The sequence below is a fragment of the Scyliorhinus canicula genome, chromosome 3 (genome assembly GCF_902713615.1).
Source record: "Scyliorhinus canicula chromosome 3, sScyCan1.1, whole genome shotgun sequence".
Taxonomy (NCBI): Eukaryota; Metazoa; Chordata; class Chondrichthyes; order Carcharhiniformes; family Scyliorhinidae; genus Scyliorhinus; species Scyliorhinus canicula.
This window is the reverse complement of record NC_052148.1, coordinates 88,310,287-88,331,577: the sequence shown is the minus strand read 5'-3', so window position 1 is coordinate 88,331,577 and position 21,291 is coordinate 88,310,287. Positions and strand designations below refer to the sequence as shown.

The 21,291-nt window shown below is 46.7% G+C and overlaps 1 protein-coding gene across 1 annotated transcript in view; it reads right to left on the bottom strand.

Moving 5' to 3' along the window:
- The window catches only part of parp8 (poly (ADP-ribose) polymerase family, member 8), a 531,112-nt gene that overhangs the window by 232,207 nt on the left and 277,614 nt on the right, over positions 1–21,291 (bottom strand). Inside the window, 1 exon segment of the mRNA XM_038790867.1 lies at positions 15,888–15,982. Coding sequence (XP_038646795.1) covers positions 15,888–15,982 — 95 coding nt within the window.

The window sequence follows — 21,291 nt, the reverse complement described above, 5'->3', positions numbered from 1 at the left end:
TTCTCAAGTACATCTCCAGTGCTGAGGCTCTAATAATCTGACAGTAGGTGTCTCTAAATGGACCTTCTATATACTCTCCACGCTGTGGTAATTGCCTTTTCAGCTGTCTCCTCAAGGAGCATGATAAAGAAGAAATGCTGACTCCAGAGACCTTTTTTAAAAACATAGTTTGAAGACTTTCTGCTGTCAGGAAGTTTCTTCTTCGTTAGATATTCTTTGTGTCCATTTTCCTCAGCATTCAGCTGCTCAGCCATTTATACCAGCTCAGTTGGCCCTGATCTTTTCAAGAAATGAATTATATTTCCTAAATCAAACAACAGAATACAATCCTCCACTAGGTTGAGTGAGTCACTCAACTCAGTAAATGCTCCATCATCGCATGTACCATAAAGCAATAAAATATCGAAGCCTGAGTGAAAATGTTGACTTGGGGCCAAGTAAATTTCATTGAAATACTATTGTAAATGTTGAGCTCAAGGAGAAATTTTAATTACATCTGCTTGGGTGCTGCAAGATCAAATTTCTAGGTCCATGAGTTTATACAAACAATAACTCAAAGAACATGGGCTGGATTCTCCCATTCTGCGGCAGAGGGTCCACGCCGTAGTAAACGGCATTGCGTTTTACGACAGTGTGAACGGCCGCTCCCACGACTAATTCTGGCACGTACAGGGGGCCAGCATGGTGCTGGAGTGGTTCGCACCGCATCAGCTGCTGATCTCGGTGCGAACTGTGCACCGCGGGATCCATGCATGCACAGTTGCACCAGCGCCACCGAGGACATGCACAGTGACACCGGTGCCAACGCGCGCATGCGGAATGACCTCCTTCAACGCGCCAGCCCCGACACAACATGACACAGGACTACAGGAGCCGGTGCATAAGAAAGGAGGCCCCAGCCACAGAGGCTGGCCCGCCAATCGGTGGGCCCCAATCACGGGCCAGGCCGCCAGCCGACCCTTACATGCTGATGTCCCGCTGGCCCAGAGGAGGTTTGAACGGCGCCGGCGTGACTCGGCTCTTGTCTTATGGCAGCTCGGCCCATCCGGGCCGGAGAATCGGCGTGCAGGCTGCGGAGCGGAGAATCGCGTGCCGGCATTGTGGTGCGATTCGCGATTCTTCAACCCGGCGCAGGGTCGGAGAATCCCGCCCTATATATACCAAAAAAATGATTTTTGATTGGGTTTCATTTAGTCAATTATATATTTGAACCAAAATTAATTTATCATGTTATTATTTGTTCTTTTCACCTTATGTGTGAAAAGTGGCCTGCTGTGTAACAATCTGTTTCAAGATTTCCAAATAGTCATTATTTCACTTGCAACATTTTTGCTTATAAATGCAATGCACCTTTGAATTATGATACCACACGTTTGTGCCAGATGCAAGAATTTTAACTGTGGTATATGTTAATTAGATGATTTAATTAAATATTGCAGGCGCAATTCAGTGACCCCCTTGCGACCAGCGCAGATCCGGATGCAACAAGTGAATCAGGCGCGAGCCCCAAATCGGGCTCCACACTTGAAACAAGACCTCGTGAGAATCACCCGAATCTCTCCACCCGGCACAATCCAGTTCTCGTCCTTGCTGGACGAGATCCAGATCAGAATATTTAAATGAACCGTAGGGGCTCATTTAATTACCCCGATGCTGGATTAACCCAAAGCTCGGGATTCCTTGGCCACACCTGGGAGACCATGCCAGGTCGCCGTTTACTATGGAACAGGCGTCACAACACCTGGGAGAGGCGGGGTCTCATAAACCATTGGGAGACCCCCGGGTGGCCAGGGCAGGATGACACACTGATACTCCCCCGGCACCTGGCAGTGGCAGGGTACAACCTTGGCACTGCCAGGTGTCGGGCCCGGGAGAGCCTTGCCAGGGTAGGGGGGCGGCGGCGGCGGGGGGGGGGGGGGGGGGGGGGGGGGTCCCCAGGGGCTTTCCGAAATGTTGGGAGGTTGTGAAGGGTGTCAAAATTGTGGAGCGGCCTGAAAGTTGGGGGGGGGGGGGGGGGGTGGGAAGAGGTGAAATCGGGGCTGTCGGTCAAAATGGCGCCCCGATCTGCAACACGCCAGCAGGAAATCCCTCCAATGCGGCCTCGGCCGGGAGAAATTTCACGAGGCTAAAAAAAAATGGGAATGTGCCATTGGATAGCAGAATGTTTCCGGCTCAGCCGCCGGCGAGAAAGACTCCACTACAACGCATCGTTCAGCGGATTTTAACTTGAGTCTGCTGAATCGTGTCCAAACAATATTCAACATTGAGCAGTACTGATTATTCAGCTGAAGGGAAACAGTAGATGGCAAAGAGCAGGAGGTTCCCCTGCCCATGTTTGATCATCCAAGACCAAGACATAGGAGCAGAAGTAGGCCGTTTGGCCCAACGAGTCTGCTCCATTCAATGAGATTGTGACTGATCTGATGTGATAATCCTCAAATCCATTGTCCTGCTTTATCCAGATAACCCTTGGTTCCCAACTGATTAAAAATCGTTTTATCTCAGCCTTGAACATACTTAACAACCCAGCCTCTACCTGATACCATGAAACTTCTATGAGGTTCATAACCATTGTTGAGGACTCCCAGGTTGCAGCCTCCCAACTGTACCTCACTATGCCACCACTCTTGGTGGGTTTGTCCTGCTGGTGGAACAGGACATTCTTGCAAATGTTGACAGAGGAGTCAGGGACATTGGCTGAAAGGTGAGTATGACTATATCAGGCTGTTGCTTTACAGTCTGCAATTAGTCCCCAATCTTAGTAAGGAGGACTTTGCAGGAATGATTGGGATGGGTGTGTCTTTGTTGTTTCCAGTGTCTAGTTGAAAGTTGCATGACCTTTCTGGTTTACCTTGTTCGGTGAAAAACATTCAGAGGAGGCCATTGCCCAGAGGCAGGTAGGAAGCCTGCATCTAGGACAGCGATAATGTGGAGTTGGGGTTCCAAAGATTTACGGCAGGGATAATCCTGGAATAGGGTTGCGGATTTTGGAAAGTGGGTATGTTATCTTGTCAGTGTCCAAGATTTCAAGCGCAGGGTTGTGGGAGGTGGCACGGGTGGGGAAAATGCAGGTTTTCTTTTGTGGCTTGTAGAAAGCACCCCGACTCCTTGTGCTGGAAAGGCACTTTCCTCCTTCGCTGCTGTGCTTCCCAGAAAAGCTGGCCAGCCAAGGTTAAACCTGGATGATCGATAAAATCATGCAATCTAATTATATTTAATTGACCAATCTATTTCCTGGGAGCAAGTTGGTTGCCCTCCCTCCATCCCACCTCCAGTAAAACAGCAAGTGGGCAGGTTGGAGGTAAATCTTTTTTAAATGATCACATCCCACCTGACCCAAATCCATTTATTTTTTGCTGTTAAGATTTTCCCCACAGAATCAGTCATCAGTGGCATCAAAACTGATTTAAACGCTGATCAAAAACTGTAAGCAAAACACAGTAATCCAATCTTGTGGTTTAACTTCTTCTAAATTGCAAGGCCTTCACTTGAGCAATACCTGAACCCTTGATAATTTGATGACATTGATCGCAGTATTCTGCAGCTTTTATTGCATCCTACACGTATCCACAAACATTATTTCTGCAGTTATTTGCCTATGAATTGGACCTCATAAGTCGAGTTCGAAGTAAACACATCCTTAAAATATTCTACTGCTGCAGCACAAAATAGCCGCAGAAGGGGGTTTAGTCCCCCTGTGGAATTCCAGTCAAAACCTCTTGGTCCTGAGATGGCACTGCCACCGACAGAATGAACAAGCATTTCGCTGAATCAGCTGACATCTCAGTAAATAAATGAATGAATATTGTGTTTTGGTCATACATTACAGGCGGGCTTCTCCGTTGGCTGATGCCGAAATCGGGAAACGCAATTGGGCGGAGAATAGGGTCCGACGCCAAAATCGCAGCTGGTGCCAGTTTGACACCAAACAAAGAACAAAGAAAAGTACAGCACAGGGAACAGGCCCTTCAGCCCTCCAAGCCTGAGCCGACCATGCTGCCCGACTAAACTAAAATCTTCTGCACTGCCAGGGTCCGTATCTCTCTATTCCCATCCTATTCATGTATTTGTCAAGGTGCCCCTTAAATGTCACTATCGTCCCTGCTTCAACCACCTCCTTCGGCAGCGAGTTCCAGGAACCCACTACCCTCTGTGTAAAAACACTTGCCTCGTACATCTCCTCTAAACCTTCCCTCTCGCACCTTAAACCTATGCCCCCTAGTAATTGACCCCTCTACCCTGGTAAAAAGCCTCTGACTATCCACTCTGTTTATGCCCCTCATAATTTTGTAGACCTCGATCAGGTCGCCCTTCAACCTCCGTCGTTCCAGTGAGAACAAACCAAGTTTATTCAACCTCTCCTCAAAGCTAATGGCCTCCATACCAGGCAACATCCTGGTAAATCTCTTCTGCAACCTCTCTAAAGCCTTCACATCCTTTTGGTAGTGTGGCGACCAGAATTGAACACTATATTCTCCAAGTGTGGCCTAATTAAGGTTCTATACAGCTGCAACATGACTTGCCAATTTTAATACTCAATGCCCTGGCCAATGAAGGCAAGCATGCCGTATGCCTGCTTGACTACCTTCTCCACCTGTGTTGCCCCTTTCAGTGACCTTCACCAAGATCTCTCTGACTGTCAATACTCTTGAAGGTTCTACCATTCACTGAATATTCCCTACCTGCATTAGACCTTCCAAAATACATTACCTCGCATTTGTCCGGATTAAACTCCATCTCTCCGTCCAAGTCTCCAAACAAACTAAATCCTGCTGCATCCTCTGACAGTCCTCATCGCTATCTACAATTCCACCAACCTTTGTGTCGTCTGCAAACTTACTAATCAGACCAGTTACATTTTCCTCCAAATCATTTATATATACTACAAACAGCAAAGGTCCCATCACTGATCCCTGCAGAACACAACTAGTCATAGCCCTCCAATCAGCAAAGCACCCTTCCATTGCAACTCTCTGCCTTTTATGCCCTATGATGTGGAGATGCCAGCGTTGGACTGGGGTGAGCACAGTGAGAAGTCTTACAACACCAGGTTAAAGTACAACAGGTTTGTTTCAAACACTAGCTTTCGGAGCACTGCTCCTTCCTCAGGTGAATGAAGTGGTATCCTGCGGAAGGAGCAGTGCTCCAAAAGCTCGTGTTCGAAACAAACCTGTTGGACTTTAACCTGGTGTTGTAAGACTTCTCACTGTTCGATGACCTAGCCAGTTCTGTATCCATCTTGCCAGCTCACCTCTGATCCCGTGTGACAGTACCAGTCTGTCGTACCAAATCGTAATTCCCTGTCACCTCAACAGCGACGTCAATGCGGTCCTGAATGCACATACAGTAAATACCGTTTGCATGTTATTAGTGGGCCCACCCCGGTATTCTCTGGGGTTCCATGATGCTCCACCTCCAATGGGCCGAGTTCTCGATGGCACAGTTCACTTGTGCTTTTAAAAATCGTGAAACAGACTTTGTGGCTGCTGAGGGGTAGAGAGAGGGGGTACGGAAAGTATCCAACATTGTCATAGTTTGCTGACAGTTGTGCTGCTGGCATAGGGGGGCTTCTGCCAGGGCCGGTGGGAGTAGCGGAGTGTGGCCAGGAGGTGGGCTGTGGCGTCAGGTTGGACGGGCACAGAATACCATTGCCGCAGCCTGCAATGCTGCCATGCAGCTGCCCATTCTGAACTTAGGGTCACTTGTCGTATAGGTGTCCCTCCAGCTGACCCATCAGCTATGTGGGTGCGCTCATCTTGTTGGCTGGTATGAGTGTGTGTGGGGAGTGTACTGTGTATATGTGGTTGCAGCTTGTCAGCCTCCCGAGTGTCAATCATGGACCCAGCAAACCCTGCACCGTTTCTTATTGGAATCGATTGTGTTCCACGTGGCGCCGCTGCTAGCCTCTCCACAGTTGTTGAATCGATTCTGATTGGATGCAGTTTTGCTGTCGTGCAAGTCCACGAATCCTGGGTGGGATTATCTAATCCCATGGCAGAATGTCTATGCCATCGTAAACGGCGTCGCATTTTACGACGGCGAGAACAGGCCAACCCCATGACTAATTCTGGCCCCTACAAGGGGTCAGCACGACACTGGAGTGGTTAACGCCGCTCCAGCTGCTGATCCCGGCACGAACTGGGCGCCGCCGGATCCGTGCATGTGCAGTGGTGCCGGCCCCGACGCAACATGGTGTAGGACTACAGGGGCCCAGCACGTAGGAAAGGAGGCCCCCAGCCAGAGAGGCCGGGCCCCCAATCGTTGGGCCCCGATCGCGGGCCAGGCCACATCGGAGGCTCCCCCCGGGTTTGGACCCCTGCCCCTGCCCACAACAAGCCGCCCCCCCTGGCCCTTCCACGCTGAGGTCCCGCCGGCTGAGAGCAGGTGTTGATAGCGGCGGTGAGACTTGGTGTTTTCACAACGGCCACTTGGTCCACCCCGGGCCGAGAATCGGCGGGCCAGCCGTGAAGAGCAGCCCGCGACCGGCGCTGCGCCAACCACGCTGGTGCCAATGGTGCCGATTCTCTGCTCTGCGGAGAATCACGTGTCGGCGGCGGGGTGGCGTGGCAGGATTCGCGCCGATCACGGGGATTCTTCGGCTCGGCTCCGGGCTGAGAAAATCCTGCGTCAGTGTCAACACATCAGAAACGGAGATCGCACGCAATGAGTCTGCTCAAGTGTGCGAGGAGGTCATTAAACAGAGATATGACTATCTTGGTGTCTCTCTCTCTCACTCTTTACAATAGGGGCATCTGCTAACAGTGACATGATTGCAGGCCCAGCTAGCATAGGAAACTACTCTCAGTAATGACGCTAGATTCCAGAAACAGGAGCTTAGGGAGACAGGCACCAAGATAGCAAGGTCACATGTGCAATGACCATTTCCATCAAAAGAGAATCTAACCATCTCCACTTGACATTCAATGGTATTACTATCGATGAACCCTCACCATTAAAATCCTGGGGAATACCATTGACCAGAAACAGAACTAGACTAACCATATAAATCCTGGAGCTACGAGCAGGTCAGAGGCTGGGAATTGTGCACTGAGCGACACACATCCTGACTCTCCTTAGTCTGTCCACCATCTACAAGGCACAAGGCACAAGACAGGAGTGAAATCCTCTTCACCTGTCTGGATTAGTGCAGCTCCAACAACACTTAAGAAGCTCAACACAATAAGAGGTCATTAGTGGAGTGGTAATATTTCTGGACCAGAGGCCTGGGTTAGCAGGAGTTCAAATCCCTCTGTGGAAGCTGGTGGAATTAAAATGTAATTAATAAATCTGGAATTATAATCTGCTGAACCGTGAAACTATCAGACTGTCATAAAAACTCATCTGGTGCAATGATGTCCTTCAGGGAAGGTATTGTGGGTTGCTTATGAAGTTTGTAATTTCATACCCACAAAATGTGATTGAAATAATTGGCTGGCAAGTCATTCAGTTGTACCAAACCTCTATGGAAAGGTCAGTAAGCAACTAAATTGGACAGGTCAGCTGTATTCACTAGGCACCAGAAATGACAATGGTACACCCAGCCCTGTCGACCCTTCAAATTCCTCCCATGAACATTAAAAAAAAATAATTCAGGGATGTGAGGGTCACTGGCTACGCCAGCATTTATTACTGATCGCTAACTACTCAAGGTGGTGATGAACTGACTCCTTGAACCACTGCAGTTGATCTGGTGTGGGTGGTACCCAGTGCTGTTAGGAAGGGAGTTGCAGAAGTTTGATCCAGTGAAGTGGAGGAACGGTGATATATTTCCAAATTGGGATTAAGTGTGGCATCGTGAGGAAACTTGCAGATGGCGGTGATCCCATGTTTCCGCTGCTCTTGCTTATAAAGGATGTAGTTTTTGAAGGTGCTGCCAAAGAAGCCCTGGTGAATTGCTGAAGGGTATTTTGTACATCAGAGATTTTCAAACTCAGACTCGCGACCAAGGGCAGGGATCGGGAAAGTCGCAGGGCAATCAGTCCCGCTTTTCCCGCGGTGGTCCCAAACACGGCAGAAGTGCTGAAAAGCCACTGCTGGCTTTTACATGGAGAATTAAGGCCGCTGCCACCTTTTAAATGGAGATACGGATGAGGCTGCATGGTGTTTGCCGGCCAGAAGTGGCAGCAGAGAGTAGGTCATGTGCCCTGCACATAGAATTGGCATGAAGCGCTGTCCAGGGATGTGCTTTTGGCGCCAAAGCAGACAGCAGACTTGCTTCGATTTTGCAGCTGCTGGCAAGCAAGGCAAATTAACTGTGAAGATTAATTCTTTTTTTTACAGCACGAGACGGCCAGAGACTTAAATCTGCAGTTTACCTATTGGATAGGACCTTACAACAGAATATGCTGGAGAGAGCTGCACAGGAGAGTCCAGGGCATTACGGAGCAGTGACAGTGCTAAGAACTCCAGGGTCTCATGTTAACGATTTTGAAAAAAGAAACTTAACTCAGAGCACCGAAGTATAAGAATAATTTCTTGAGGTGTGGTTTGGGCAACTGTGACGATGCAAATAAGGAGGCAAAGCCCATGTGTATTATGTGCAGGGAAGTACTGGCAAATCAGAGAAGCTTCAGAGTTTGAAAGAGAATTGGTGGATCAAAAATTCCTTTTAAGGTTGAGACCCCAGAGTCAGTTATTAAACGCATTTCATTGCTATGCCTTTCACGATGACTATATTTGAGGTTGGATTTTCAATTTTCAAATAGATGAAGACAGCACAAACAAACTGGCTGAAGTCTGCACATCATTTGTGCATTTCCCTCCCTTCTTTGAACCAGATTCAAGTGAGATAATGAGGACAAAGCAGACTCCACTTTCGCATTAAAAGGTAAGCGAACATGGTGTGTGCCCCGCACATCAGTCGGCGTGTGTCGCGAAGGTCGGTCAGCATGTGTCGCAAAGGTTCGCCGACTGCCCAGAAGTGGGTCCTGGGGAAATAAGTTTGAAGAATACTGTTGTAGATGGTGCACACTGCAGCCACTGTGCATCGGTGGTGGAGAGAGCAAATTTTTAAGATGGTGGATGGGGGAAACAATTAAGTGAGCTGCTTTGTCTTGGATGGTGTTGAGCTTCTTGAATGTGTCTGGGGGACTGTATTCATGCAGCCAAATGGAGAGTATTACATTACACTCCTGAACTGTGCCTTGGAGGTGGTGGACAGGGTTTGGGGAGTTTTGGTGAATTACCTAGTCTCTGACCTCTTTTTGGAACTGTAGGTCGAAATGTTTAAGTCCCGTTCACCACCAGTGTTATGTTCTGAGAGCAGGAATCACTACTACTAACCAGCAGTTGAGATGACAGTTTTGGCAGTGTGGAGACCAGCGTAGCCCCCTGGGTGGTCAGGGACTTGGCAAACCCTGGCACTGCCCATTGGAACCCTGGCAGTGCCGGAGATGATGCATGGTTTTGAGGGGAGTGGAAAAGAGATTTCTAGCGATGATGGACAGTGGAGGAGGGGGAGGTGGGGGAAGAGAGAGGGAGGTTTCTCGCGATGATGGACAGTGGAGGGGGGGGTTCTTAACTTTGACATGGCACGTCCCTTAAAATCCGGATCTCATGGAGTCAGGCTTGCTGGTGACTTTAGGCCACGCCCTCAATGACTGTACAAAATATGGCCTCCTGCTTTTTTTTGGTCAGAGTATCACAAGATCTCTGGGGAGAAACACGTCAGGTTTCTGTCAGAACCTGACACTATGCCATTTTGTGGGAACATTCCACCCAATGAGGTGGGTGCTTAAAATGATGGAATGGTGGCACAAAGGATGACATGGTGGTACAGTGGTTAGCACTGTTGCCTCACAGAGCCAGGGATCCAGGTTCAATTCCGGTATAAGTCACTGTGTGGAGTTTGCACATTCTCCCCATATCTATGTGGGTTTCGTCCGGGTGCTCCGGTTTCCTCCCACAGTCCAAAAATGTACAGGTTAGGTGGATTGGCCATGCTAAATTGCCCCTTAGTGTCCAAAAGGTTAGGTGTGGTTACTGGGTGAAGGGATAGACCTAGGTAAGGTGCTCTTTCGGAGGGCTGGTGCAGACCCGATGGTCCGAATAGCCTCCTTGTGCACTGTACGGATTCTATGATTCTCGGTGTGCAAAAGGTTGCTTGCTGAAGCCAATAAGAAAAGAAAAGAAAATCAGGTGGGCAAAAAAGACAAATGTTTATTAAGACAAATAAACATGAACAATGTTAGAAATATATAGCGATCAGTTAGCATCTGTAAAGGAAGATAAACAGTGTTTGACATTTCTGAAGCATATCTTTCACCAGATTGAAGGCTTTTAAAAGTCAGACCGTCCAATTATTTTCAAAATCAGTAGAGTCCTGTTTTCATTCCTGTGGGCCATTTTTAGAAATAAATTTTCCGATTTATGATAAGTCCTGGTGGTTGGGAATTCATTGCTGAATGATTTAAACCCCTGTTTTGTCTCATGCCACCCTGATGAAGTTCTATTTTACCCACACTGGAGGTTTCAGTTTTCCATGAGTTTAATGAAACAGCTTTGCATCATTATTTCGGTATCTTATTATAAATTTGTTTGTCAGGTTAAAGTGGTGAACTATTTGACTCTGTCAACTGAAGGCTCAAGGCAATGAATTGAATCCGGAGAGAGGACAGGAGATTTTGCTGCAACGTGTCACTGGCACTCTCCTGGGACAACGCTTCAGCAATGCTAGTAATCTGTTGGAACACAGATCACTGGATTTCTGGGGGATCCCGCAAGCCTGTTTGAGCACTGATCTACAGCCATGATAGCAGCAACCTGAGCCTGCATGGTAGCCAGCATGAATCTCATCACTGCAGAATTGAGATACTTGATGGCTTCTCCCTATGCTGTAGTATGGAGGCTGAGGTATCATCCACTAAGTGCTGCATCATGGGCAGTCCACGACTGCTGGCATGGAGTTGGTCATCACTACAATCCTTGAAAAGATGGGCCCCAAGTTCTATGTAAAGCCTTGTGCCATGTTGGAGCTGGATTCCTTCAATGCGTCCCCTGACAATGATGACAATCATTGACAATGCACCAGGAATTTCAGTGTGCATACCGATCAGTATTGTCCTGTATAACACCATATTGAGATTCTCAAAAAGGTCCCCAGTCGCAGGACGTGTCTGCACCAGAGAATCCAGCCTCAATACCGGTGTTTAAATTCCATGGAAATCAGTTTAAATGGCATGATTCTGAATGGGACAGGCACTGAGGGCAAGCAAATGCTACTGGTTTGATGCCAGGCGAGAATCCCGTTTTGGCACTCATGCCGATTGAACGGGCCAGCAGGAATCCCGCTTGCGGCTAGCAGTCCCAGAGAATCACGGGTAGGATACGGACGGCCAAAGTTTTTCAAGGGAATATGTCCCCCACCCCCATAAAATATATCTCTTGCTTCAACTTGTGCCTCTGTTCAAGCTTCTGTGCACTTATTTATTTTTTCTTCCATTAAACAGTTAAAAACATACCAAGGACTGATCCGATCAGTGGGGCCTGAGGCAAATATTCTCCACCACCCAGCACCAGTAGCAGATTTCCTGATGCGGCGGAGATTCCAACATCGTCCAAAAACCGGGATCGCCAATGCTGTGGTCCTCACTGGCAGCAAAATCGAGGTTCGCGCCCTGTGCCGCTGGGAGGATGCAAATAGGTTGACTTGACTCATTTGCATCCTATTTATGGGCTGGGCACCGGATTCTTTAAGGCTGCAGGTGCCTAGGTGTTTGCAGGAGTGCCAGGATACCACCCTGCCCAGAGCCCGACTACTCGGGGGCCTCCAATTTCCTTGGAGACACCCCCCCCACCCCCATCTCCCCACCGAGGTGCCGCTATGCCTGGTCCACATTTGTATGGAACAGTGCTGAATGGCGCCATGCTGAGGTCTCCCAGTTGTGGGCGTTCATTCCTGGGCCTCAGGTGAGATGTGCGCAGATATATTAAATATGTAAATCTGGATCTAATCCAGCAAGGATGAGATCCATATCCCATCTCACGAGATCCAATAAGATCCCGCAAGGCATTCTGAGTTTTTCAAATCCCGTGAGAGGCCTCTCGCAAGATTTAATGGCCTTGTTGCTTCACCGAGCCGGGTGCGAGAGGCCATTCAATCGCACCCACAATATCCCCACATGCAGAAATACCTGCAATCAAACTTGGTGATTGTTTAGGTGAATATTTTCCAAAATGTGATCTGTCACTTGTATGCAAGGGAAATCCTATTTCATACAGGCAGGCAATTACCTATGAACATTTTTGCATTAACATTTAATATAAACAGAAATGTAGCTTGATGTACAGTTATCATAAAAATCATTAGCAACTTGCATCCATTATGGAAGCTTTTGATTTGTCTGATATAAACTTATGTTAAAGTAGTAGCAGGTAACTCTCAACTTAGAATGGGTAATGTTATGCTTCAGGTTATGGCGGTAATGAAATAGAATTTGATGGAATTCAAATCCCATGAGCGGGATTGTCCATTCCCCGACGCTGACGTAGAATTCTTTTTTACGATGGAATGAGGTGCATTCCATTTTTCGGATGCTCCGCCCCCTCCAAAACGGCATAATCGAGGAGCACGCCGCACACTGTTGGGACGGCCTCATGACGTCACCTGAAGGCCCTTCCCCAATGCTCCACCCCCGTTGGGCCGAGTTCCTGACCGCGTGGTTGACTCATGGTCTCAGCGGTCTGGAACCCGGCATGGCGGCTGTGGACTGTGTCCAGCGCCACCAAAAGTCAAGTGGGAGCCGTGCTGCTGGCCGGGGGGGGGGGCTTCGGTGAGGGCTGGTGGGGGGTGGCGAGGTGGTGTCCAGGGGGCACCATCCGGCAGGTTGGGTCCGTGCATGGCCGGTGCCATGTTGTAGGCGCGACCGCAGCAGGTCGTCGACGTACGCATGCATGGCCATGGACCCGGCAATTCTGCAGGCATTTATATCGGGAAGGCCGTGCGTTTTACATGGTGCGGCTGCTAGCCCCTCGCTGATTTTTCCCATGTAAAATGCCACGGATCCTCCGGGGCATAGCCCCAAAATCGGAGAATCCAGCCCCGTATATCCCAGTTTGATATGCTGTATTCTCTGTTTTTTTACATAACCCACGTTTGTACAGGGACTGATTAATAGAAATAAATAGTGAGAAAAGGTACAAGAAATTTCCAAAAAGATTTCTTGTTTACAGGGTGATACAACTTGCCAACAAAAGAAAGCAAAGGGCAAGAAAATACTTTTCTGACCAACTGTCTGATTAGAAAATTCAGTACCTCTCAATCGTCCATTGCCGTAAATATATATCTAAGTCTCGCTTCACTTTAGTATCGCCCTTACTGGGGAATCTATTTCACATGTTTATTGTCCGCTATCTAAAGTGACCCGGACCAATGAACTTGTGTTATAACTGGCATCATTAACCATTGACCCTGACCCCAGTGAGTTATCCAAAATTATAGCAAGATCACAATTATATTGCTGGTGGATACGTGGTCTCCAGTAGCTACTGATGAGGAAAGGATGGGAGGGGTGTTGGGGTTATGGTGTGGGGAGGTTGACCCAAAACATTAAGTTTTGTTTTTTTTTTCTTTCTACAGATGATGCCAGACCTGCTGAGCATTTCCAGAATGGCCTGTTTCATTTCAGATTTATAGCATCTGCAGTAGTTTATCTTTATATTCTCTAATGACTGGTTCAGTAGATGATGAACAATGTTACATTCTGGACAATCCAGTCGAGGATTATTGGTTTAGGCAGTAATTCTAGTAGCGCTGTTGCAATCATAAAACAATTCAAAACCAGAGAATGAGAAGAGTCCCTAATTTAATACCCTGAGGAAAATATCCTCACTTAGTGATTCTCAAAGACATCAACGAAATGCCAGTATATTCATCTGTTCTCACGGCTCCTCTATTCAATCCTGACTTGCAACGCTCCACAGAGGAGTTATGTTAACAGTATCTGTAAATGTTCAGAGATTCACCCGAGGCATCTTGGCCTATTGACAGATTATGCCAAAGATGAATGACAGACAGATACAAATTAAGGAAAACAAAGCCCAAGGTACAGAGGCAAGGTTGTGGAAATATGATGCAGCAGATTATGCCAAGCATGGGGGTTTGCTCTGCCACTTCAGGAACTAACCCTGTAATCCAGCCTTTGCAAGAAAGTGGAGTCAGGTTTCAGGCCACCACTGATAGCAGGTGATGCATAAGTGAATAGAGACAGGATATAAACTAGTACCAATAGCTGTATATCTCTTAAAGGCAAATGTTAAGAGCACAGAAACACTTGGTGATTTTTCAGGAAGGATGAAATTCAATTGTCCCAAAATTAAAATAAAATAGAATTGAAATTTCTAGCATGAAAATCAGTTTTTCTTAGTTGTTTTCTTTATGAAATATCATTAAAGCTCACAAATAGATTTTCTGATGTTTGTACGTAGTCTAGATAGAACTACAAATCTTCCAACTTCTGTACCTAAACCTCTTATTCTCTGGTAAAATGGCAAGAATTATAAGTTCCCCTGGGACAATGCTTACAGAAAGTAGATCATTCTACAGTTCAATCTTTTGAAGTAACATTTTATAACAAACTGCAGAATTTAAAAAAAATTATAATTCACTTACATGTTATTCAGTAGCTGTGTAATAACATTTAGGTATGCTAGTAAAGACAGCCGACATTCATTATTTCAGAACTACATTAGGGATATAATCATAGTTATTGTCACTGGGGAGTTGTTTTCATCTCCAAAGGAGTAAAAATACTAGTGTGGAATAAAAAGCACCGCACATTTAAAATTACTCCAGCTTTATATTTGAATTATACTTTGCAGGCAATTTATTAGTATAACATCATAAATCATATGGCAAATATGGTGAAAGATGACCAAGCTATATTTTTCCTGTCTCCACTTAGCTGGGCATCATGTAGACTTATGGACCACATTTAAGAATTGCAATTTTTAAAAAAATGTGAGAAATATGCTTTGCTGCAATAATTTACAGGCCTGAAAATGAATTTAGTAAAAATAAAAACTTATAGATCACTCCTTCATTGAGTTAATTAAAAAATAAATGTTCTGCGTTTGGCGTTATTGTTTAACTTAATGTTCCATTTCTGATACGGAACTCCAGGTGAGTGAACAACTTGGCCTTTGCGGACCAAATAACGAGGCATTGTGGATTGGATTGCCCTGATATAGTGAGGTGTGAAGAGCTCAAGGTTTTGGCTGAGAGCATAAATGCCATAAATCACTTCAACAAGCACTTTTTGTGATATCTTTTGGTAACAGCTATGATTGTTTATAGCGTGAATGTTGAATCATAGCATCATCTTGCTTGATGACATGGAACAACAAGAGCGACAAAAAGAGTAATAGAGAACCGAGTTATCAGCACTGCCCCTACATGCCAGTTCTCTCTATTTATAACATTCATTTTGACACAGATAAAAGTGATCCTGACACTTTGAAGCAAGTGCTGAATAAATCCAATATTCAGCTGTTTTATTTATCTTTCAGTAGTGTGTGATGATAAATTGCAGGCAGCTCATACAGCAATAAACATGTCAGGTACACTGATATCACCAAATGTCAGCATTCTTCAATCTTGTTCAAAAAATACCAGCAAGAGGGAAGCAAAAACATTTCCTTGCTTGTGCTTACCTTCAAAATAGGTTTCTGAATTAACTTTCATTATTGCATGATTTACCTGTTCCTTTTCTTCCTTGGTTTCAAAGTTGTTAATAAATTGGGGAAAAAGGCCCACATTATTGGCCTCTGGAGTAGTACTGGTTCTGCTGTGACTAAACCACAAATGCATATGCGTGACAATATCTCAATAAGGCATTCAGTCCCATTCTTCATCATTGAAGGGCTATTATATGAATAAACAAACAGCTTACCTGAGGGATACTGCGCTAGACCCATAGATCTCTCTCACAGCTGCCAGGTCAGCTTCAAGCTGTGGATGCTTATGAAGTTCACCGTCATAGTTACCCTGGAATCATAAACACAACTGAGTTTACCAAGTGAAAATACATCATAATTTTATGATCACATGCAACCAAGAAGGTAAATAGGGTTCTTATTTCAAAAGACTAAAGACAAAGGGAAGATCCAATATGTTGACAAATCATTGGCACACATCCTGCAGTTTGGCTTGGGTGCCCCATAGTAGAAATGGTGTTGCTACTTACACCACTAACTAGATTTAGTCACATCTGGAGAGAGGCAAAAGGAGAGAATAAACATGAAGCCAGTTTCAGGAGCACAATCAGAAATGTATCTCCACTCTCCAATTGTTGAAATTTATAGAATAGCCAGAACAGAATAAGTGCCATGTGACATTCAGTGCTGCTAGTGCCACCTGTTAATAAACCTGCATTCTTTTAGTCCTTTTATTGCCAACAAAGTGTCTATAATTATAGTCACTGATGTGATGAAGGAAAAGCAGCAACCAATTTATGCACAGCCAGGTCCTACAAACAACAATGAGCTAATGACTTGCAAATTTGTTTTTAGGTGTACTTCTCCATGAAAACTGCAATCAGGGGTTGAACAATATCATGAGATTTTGAGTTGCGTTTGTTACTAGACTGTGAGTTTTTAATGATTCCTAATTTTTCTTTTTCTGGATGGATTTTTTTTCAGAGAAACCTGAAACCCTCGAAACCCTCTTAAAAACAATGGAGACTGCCAGACAGCAACAATACACATTTTCCACCAAGTGGGATGGAAAGAAAAAACACTCAAACCCCTAACCAGCATGAAAGACCCCAACTTCTGTTGGCTTTACACTATCCTGAAGCTTTTCAAATGTTTCTGGGATGAGCCATCAAAATTCAATTACCTGTTTTAAAATGATGACTGCAGCAGACACAGACTAATAGATTTTTTCCTAAGTATACAGGCAGCAGGGCACTTGAAAAATGAAATGAAAATCGCTTATTGTCACGAGTAGGCTTCAATAAAATTACTGTGAAAAGCCCCTAGTCGCCACATTCCGGCACCTGTCCGGGGAGGCTGGTACGGGAATCGAACCGTGCTGCTGGCCTGCTTGGTCTGCTTTAAAAGCCAGCGATTTAGCCTGGTGAGCTAAACCAGCCCCACTTGCAGGACTGTTTACCAAGCAGGAAAGAAATCAAGCCAACGGGGGAGATTCAGTGGCGTGTTTGTTGGCGGTGGGGGGCAGCCTGCCATTGGCCATCGGCAGGGTCTTATGGTCCCGCTGCTGTCAATGGGACTTCCCATTGAATTCACCCCATGCTGCCAGGCAATTAGCAATGGGGGAACACCGTCAGCAGGACCAGCACATCCCGTCAGCGTGAGCAGCTGAGATATATCAGACAGCTGAAGTGTTTTCTCTCTCTCTCTCTCTCTCTCTCTCAATCACTGCCTGCACTTGCAAATCAACCAGCCTGAGAACAAAGATTTACTGAAAATTGAGATCTTTTGCGAATAAAATGTGGAAATCTACTGCATAAAAGATGCACCCAGGAAGACAACAGAACTGATGTACCATCGATTGTACGCGAGGCGAGCGATTTACCAAAGTCTGGCTTTAATTGACTAGAACACAGCTCTGCGATCGTCTACAGTGGAAAGGGACGATCGTCAGGCGTCTGAGCGTTTATACCTCGTTAATAGAGGCGTGGTTAACTCAACCTCTCGGCCAATCGGTCGAGAGGCACATGACCGACCAGGGCCAATGGTAAGCCGACGTTCTGGCCCAATGGCAGACGAGTATGCAGATCATATCACCACAAGAACAAAATGGCCGAACATGAAATCACTGCATCGAGGCCAGCCAAAGGTACAGCTAAGCGCATACTCCTTTGTTTCATCTTATTCACAAACTGCATAATATCCTTCAGCCTTTGTTTGTATACTCTCATCTGTATATGTGTGTGTGTGTGAGATAGATGAATGGTGGTTACGATTTACCATGTTCTTTTTAATTTGGCAAATAGTTTTAATAAAGATATCTTCTTTTTTTAACCGAAACAAGTCTGCCTAATTCTTTACAATCTGAAAGGATAAATGGTGGGACCCCTGCAGCATTGACAAAATACCCTATTACAGTCAGACCTGCAGTGGGAGAATGAGGGAGTTATTTCACTTTTCCTCATGCCGCCATAACACATAATCATGAGAACCAATGTCTGAAATGAGTAGGCACTCTGCGTGCCCAAGGGAAGCACCTTTTGACAATGGCAGCGGCTGAATGGTCTGTTAACTTTAACGGAATGGCTAAGTCAATTGAGGCCTGTCTGATGACTGATGGTCACAAAATAGTTACTTCCAATGTACCCCACATCCATGCATATATTCCACACAACCTTACAACCCATTCTTTGCGTATCATGACTATCCATGCCTCAGGCACAGCTTCAAAATACAATGTATAATTGAAAACCTTGTCACACTCACATCTTCCGAAACCAAAAACGTTCAATTCATTATGAAACAAGCTAGCTGCATGATTCACAGTCACCTACTGGGTTGCAAGCTGTGGGCATGTCTATCACTACATGTGCTTATTCAACCCTGAGATTTGCAAGACTCCTTTTGTGCTGGTATAAATTGAAGCTCAAGGATATACTTTGAAATTAGAGGGGGCCTCCATAATTTAGCCTCCTCTGACCAGCCCATGGAGTTCTGTGGGCTGGCCTACCTGGGTAATAGGTAGGACTCTGCCTCAAGAACAGAAAGCTCTCTCCGTCTAGTTAATGCCTTGAACATCCTCCTTGTCTTCCTCTGGATCTTAGAAGGAAAAAGGAATCTCAAGAGAAATGTCAATCCTGCCAATTGGGGTCATTGCAATTTACAGTGGAGTTCACCTGACTGACAAGGGTAACAGGCTGCAATAACCCACAAGTATCTTACGGGGTGGGAACCATTAGCTTCCCCGTGAACCTTTCAGAATACATGCTCCCCCATTGAAGGGGTGGGAGACTTCTAAACAATGACTAGTTGTATGCTATATAAAGCCGGCCAGTTAGGCACTGGCAAGGCGGACCCAGTTGGGTTCTACCATGCGATGGTTATTGGATTGGATTTTGTTCATTGTCACGTGTATCGTGATACAGTGATAAGTATTTTTCTGCGAGCAGCTCAAACAGATCATTTAGTACATGAAAATAAAATAACAAGAAAATACATAAAAGGGCAACAGAAGGTCCACAATGTAAATACATAGGGCGGAATTCTCCGCAAGGCCCGACGCCGTCGTGAAACCTGGAGAGGTTCATGACGGCGTCGGAAGCCTCTCCCGGCCCCCTATTCTCCCCTACCCGGGGGGATAGGCAGGCCGTACCGGGAAACTCGGCGGCCGGGCCTTGTCCTTGGCTTCAAGGCCCGGCGCGCCAAGAATGACACCGCGGCGGCGCCTAATCACATCAGCCACTCATGCGCGGGTTGGACAGCTCAAACCCGCGCATGTGCGGTTGACGTCTTTCCCCTCAGCCGCCCCGCGATCTTGTGGGGCGGCGGAGGGGAAAGAGTGCGTCCCCTTGAGACGCCAGCCCGACGATCGGTGGGCACCGATCGCGGGCCAGTCCCCTCCCGAGCACGGTCGTGGTGCTCGATCCCCGATCTGCCCTCCCTAGGCCCCACAATTACCTGGCGCGCCATGTTCACGACGGCAGCGACCAGGTGTGGTTGCCGCCGTCGTGAACAGGTCGGGAATGGCAGGCCGCTTGGTCCATCCGGGTCGGAGAATCGCGGGTCGCCGTGAAAAACGGCGGCCCGCGTTTCTCGGAGTGACGTGTCGGAAAACCGGACACGCCATTTGGGGGGGGGGGGGGGGGAATAGTGGGAGGTGCCGGACGGACCTCCCGCTGTTCTCCCACCCATCGTGGTTGCGGAGAATCGAGGCCATAGACACTGGCATCGGGTATAATAGTTATTGTAATAAAGTAAGTTTCTTTGAACCACTCGGTGTTGGACTCCTTTGTGGCCTTACGAAAGTGGCGAAGAATGAAAAATAAAGAAAAACTAAATTACACTGAAATGCAATAAAAAATATGCCTGAAGAAATGTGATTAAACCTCAGACCCAATGCCTTTAAAGGGACCTCACTACCATTAACTATGCTCCTGGCAGTTCATACCAGTGAAAATGAATAAGCTGGCAATGGTAGAGCAAAGCACAAAAAATATTGGGAGGGAAGTTCCACCATCATTTAAATATGTTAAAAAAGTGTCATATTCTCACCTTCAGCTGAAATGGGAAGTTCCGTAATGATGAAGCAGAATGCATGCCCCTGACAAGACAAACACTGCAGTAATATTACAAATAGCATAGGCATAATGGCCTGCATCAACTAACCCTGACCCAAGGATTCAGGACAGAATCAGTGGTATGGTGATCAGATGCCCTGCCCAGTCGCGGTGGCCAGTGTCCCCACAATTTGTTCAAACGAGCTCAAATGTTCAAGTTTGTGCCTGTTCTCTCTTTACACGAAGCATTCCAGAGATTTCCAGCAGCACTTCACCTTTTTTGCACACCATCAACTTTTCTTCTGTTCACTTCCTCTCCCCTACCCTTTACCTCAAACTCCATTTACTGTTGATAAACCCAAATCACTCTATTGGTTGTACCCTATGAATCAGTATGCTGACAGATAAATGGTTGCACCAGGATGCTTCTGCATGCACAGATATTCTTCTCACTAGGAATTACAGCTGCGCCAAAGATAAAAACAATTTGCTCCAAAATGGGCCACACTCAAAAGCGTCGGCCTTTCATTGCTCTGGTTGGTTCATCTTTCAGTGTCCTGATTGACCATTCTGTCAGAACTGACAAATTATTTTGCCAATTCAGGCTCTATAAAGAAGGCCAGCAAGGAAGAACTGGAAGTCGGCAGCGGGGAGCCAACAGAGAGCTGGAAACCAGTAGGGGAGAGGCAACAGAGAGCTGGAAACCAGCAGGGGAGAGCCAACAGAGAGCTGGAAACCAGCAGGGGAGAGCCAACAGAGAGCTGGAAACCAGTAGGGGAGAGGCAACAGAGAACTGGAAACCAGCAGGGGAGAGCCAACAGAGAACTGGAAACCAGTAGGGGAGAGCCAACAGAGAGCTGGAAACCAGCAGGGGGGGAGGCAACAGAGAGCTGGAAACCAGCAGCGGGGAGCCAACAGAGAGCTGGAAACCAGTAGGGGAGAGCCAACAGAGAGCTGGAAACCAGCAGGGGAGAGGCAACAGAGAGCTGGAAACCAGCAGGGGAGAGCCAACAGAGAGCTGGAAACCAGTAGGGGAGAGGCAACAGAGAGCTGGAAACCAGCAGGGGAGAGCCAACAGAGAGCTGGA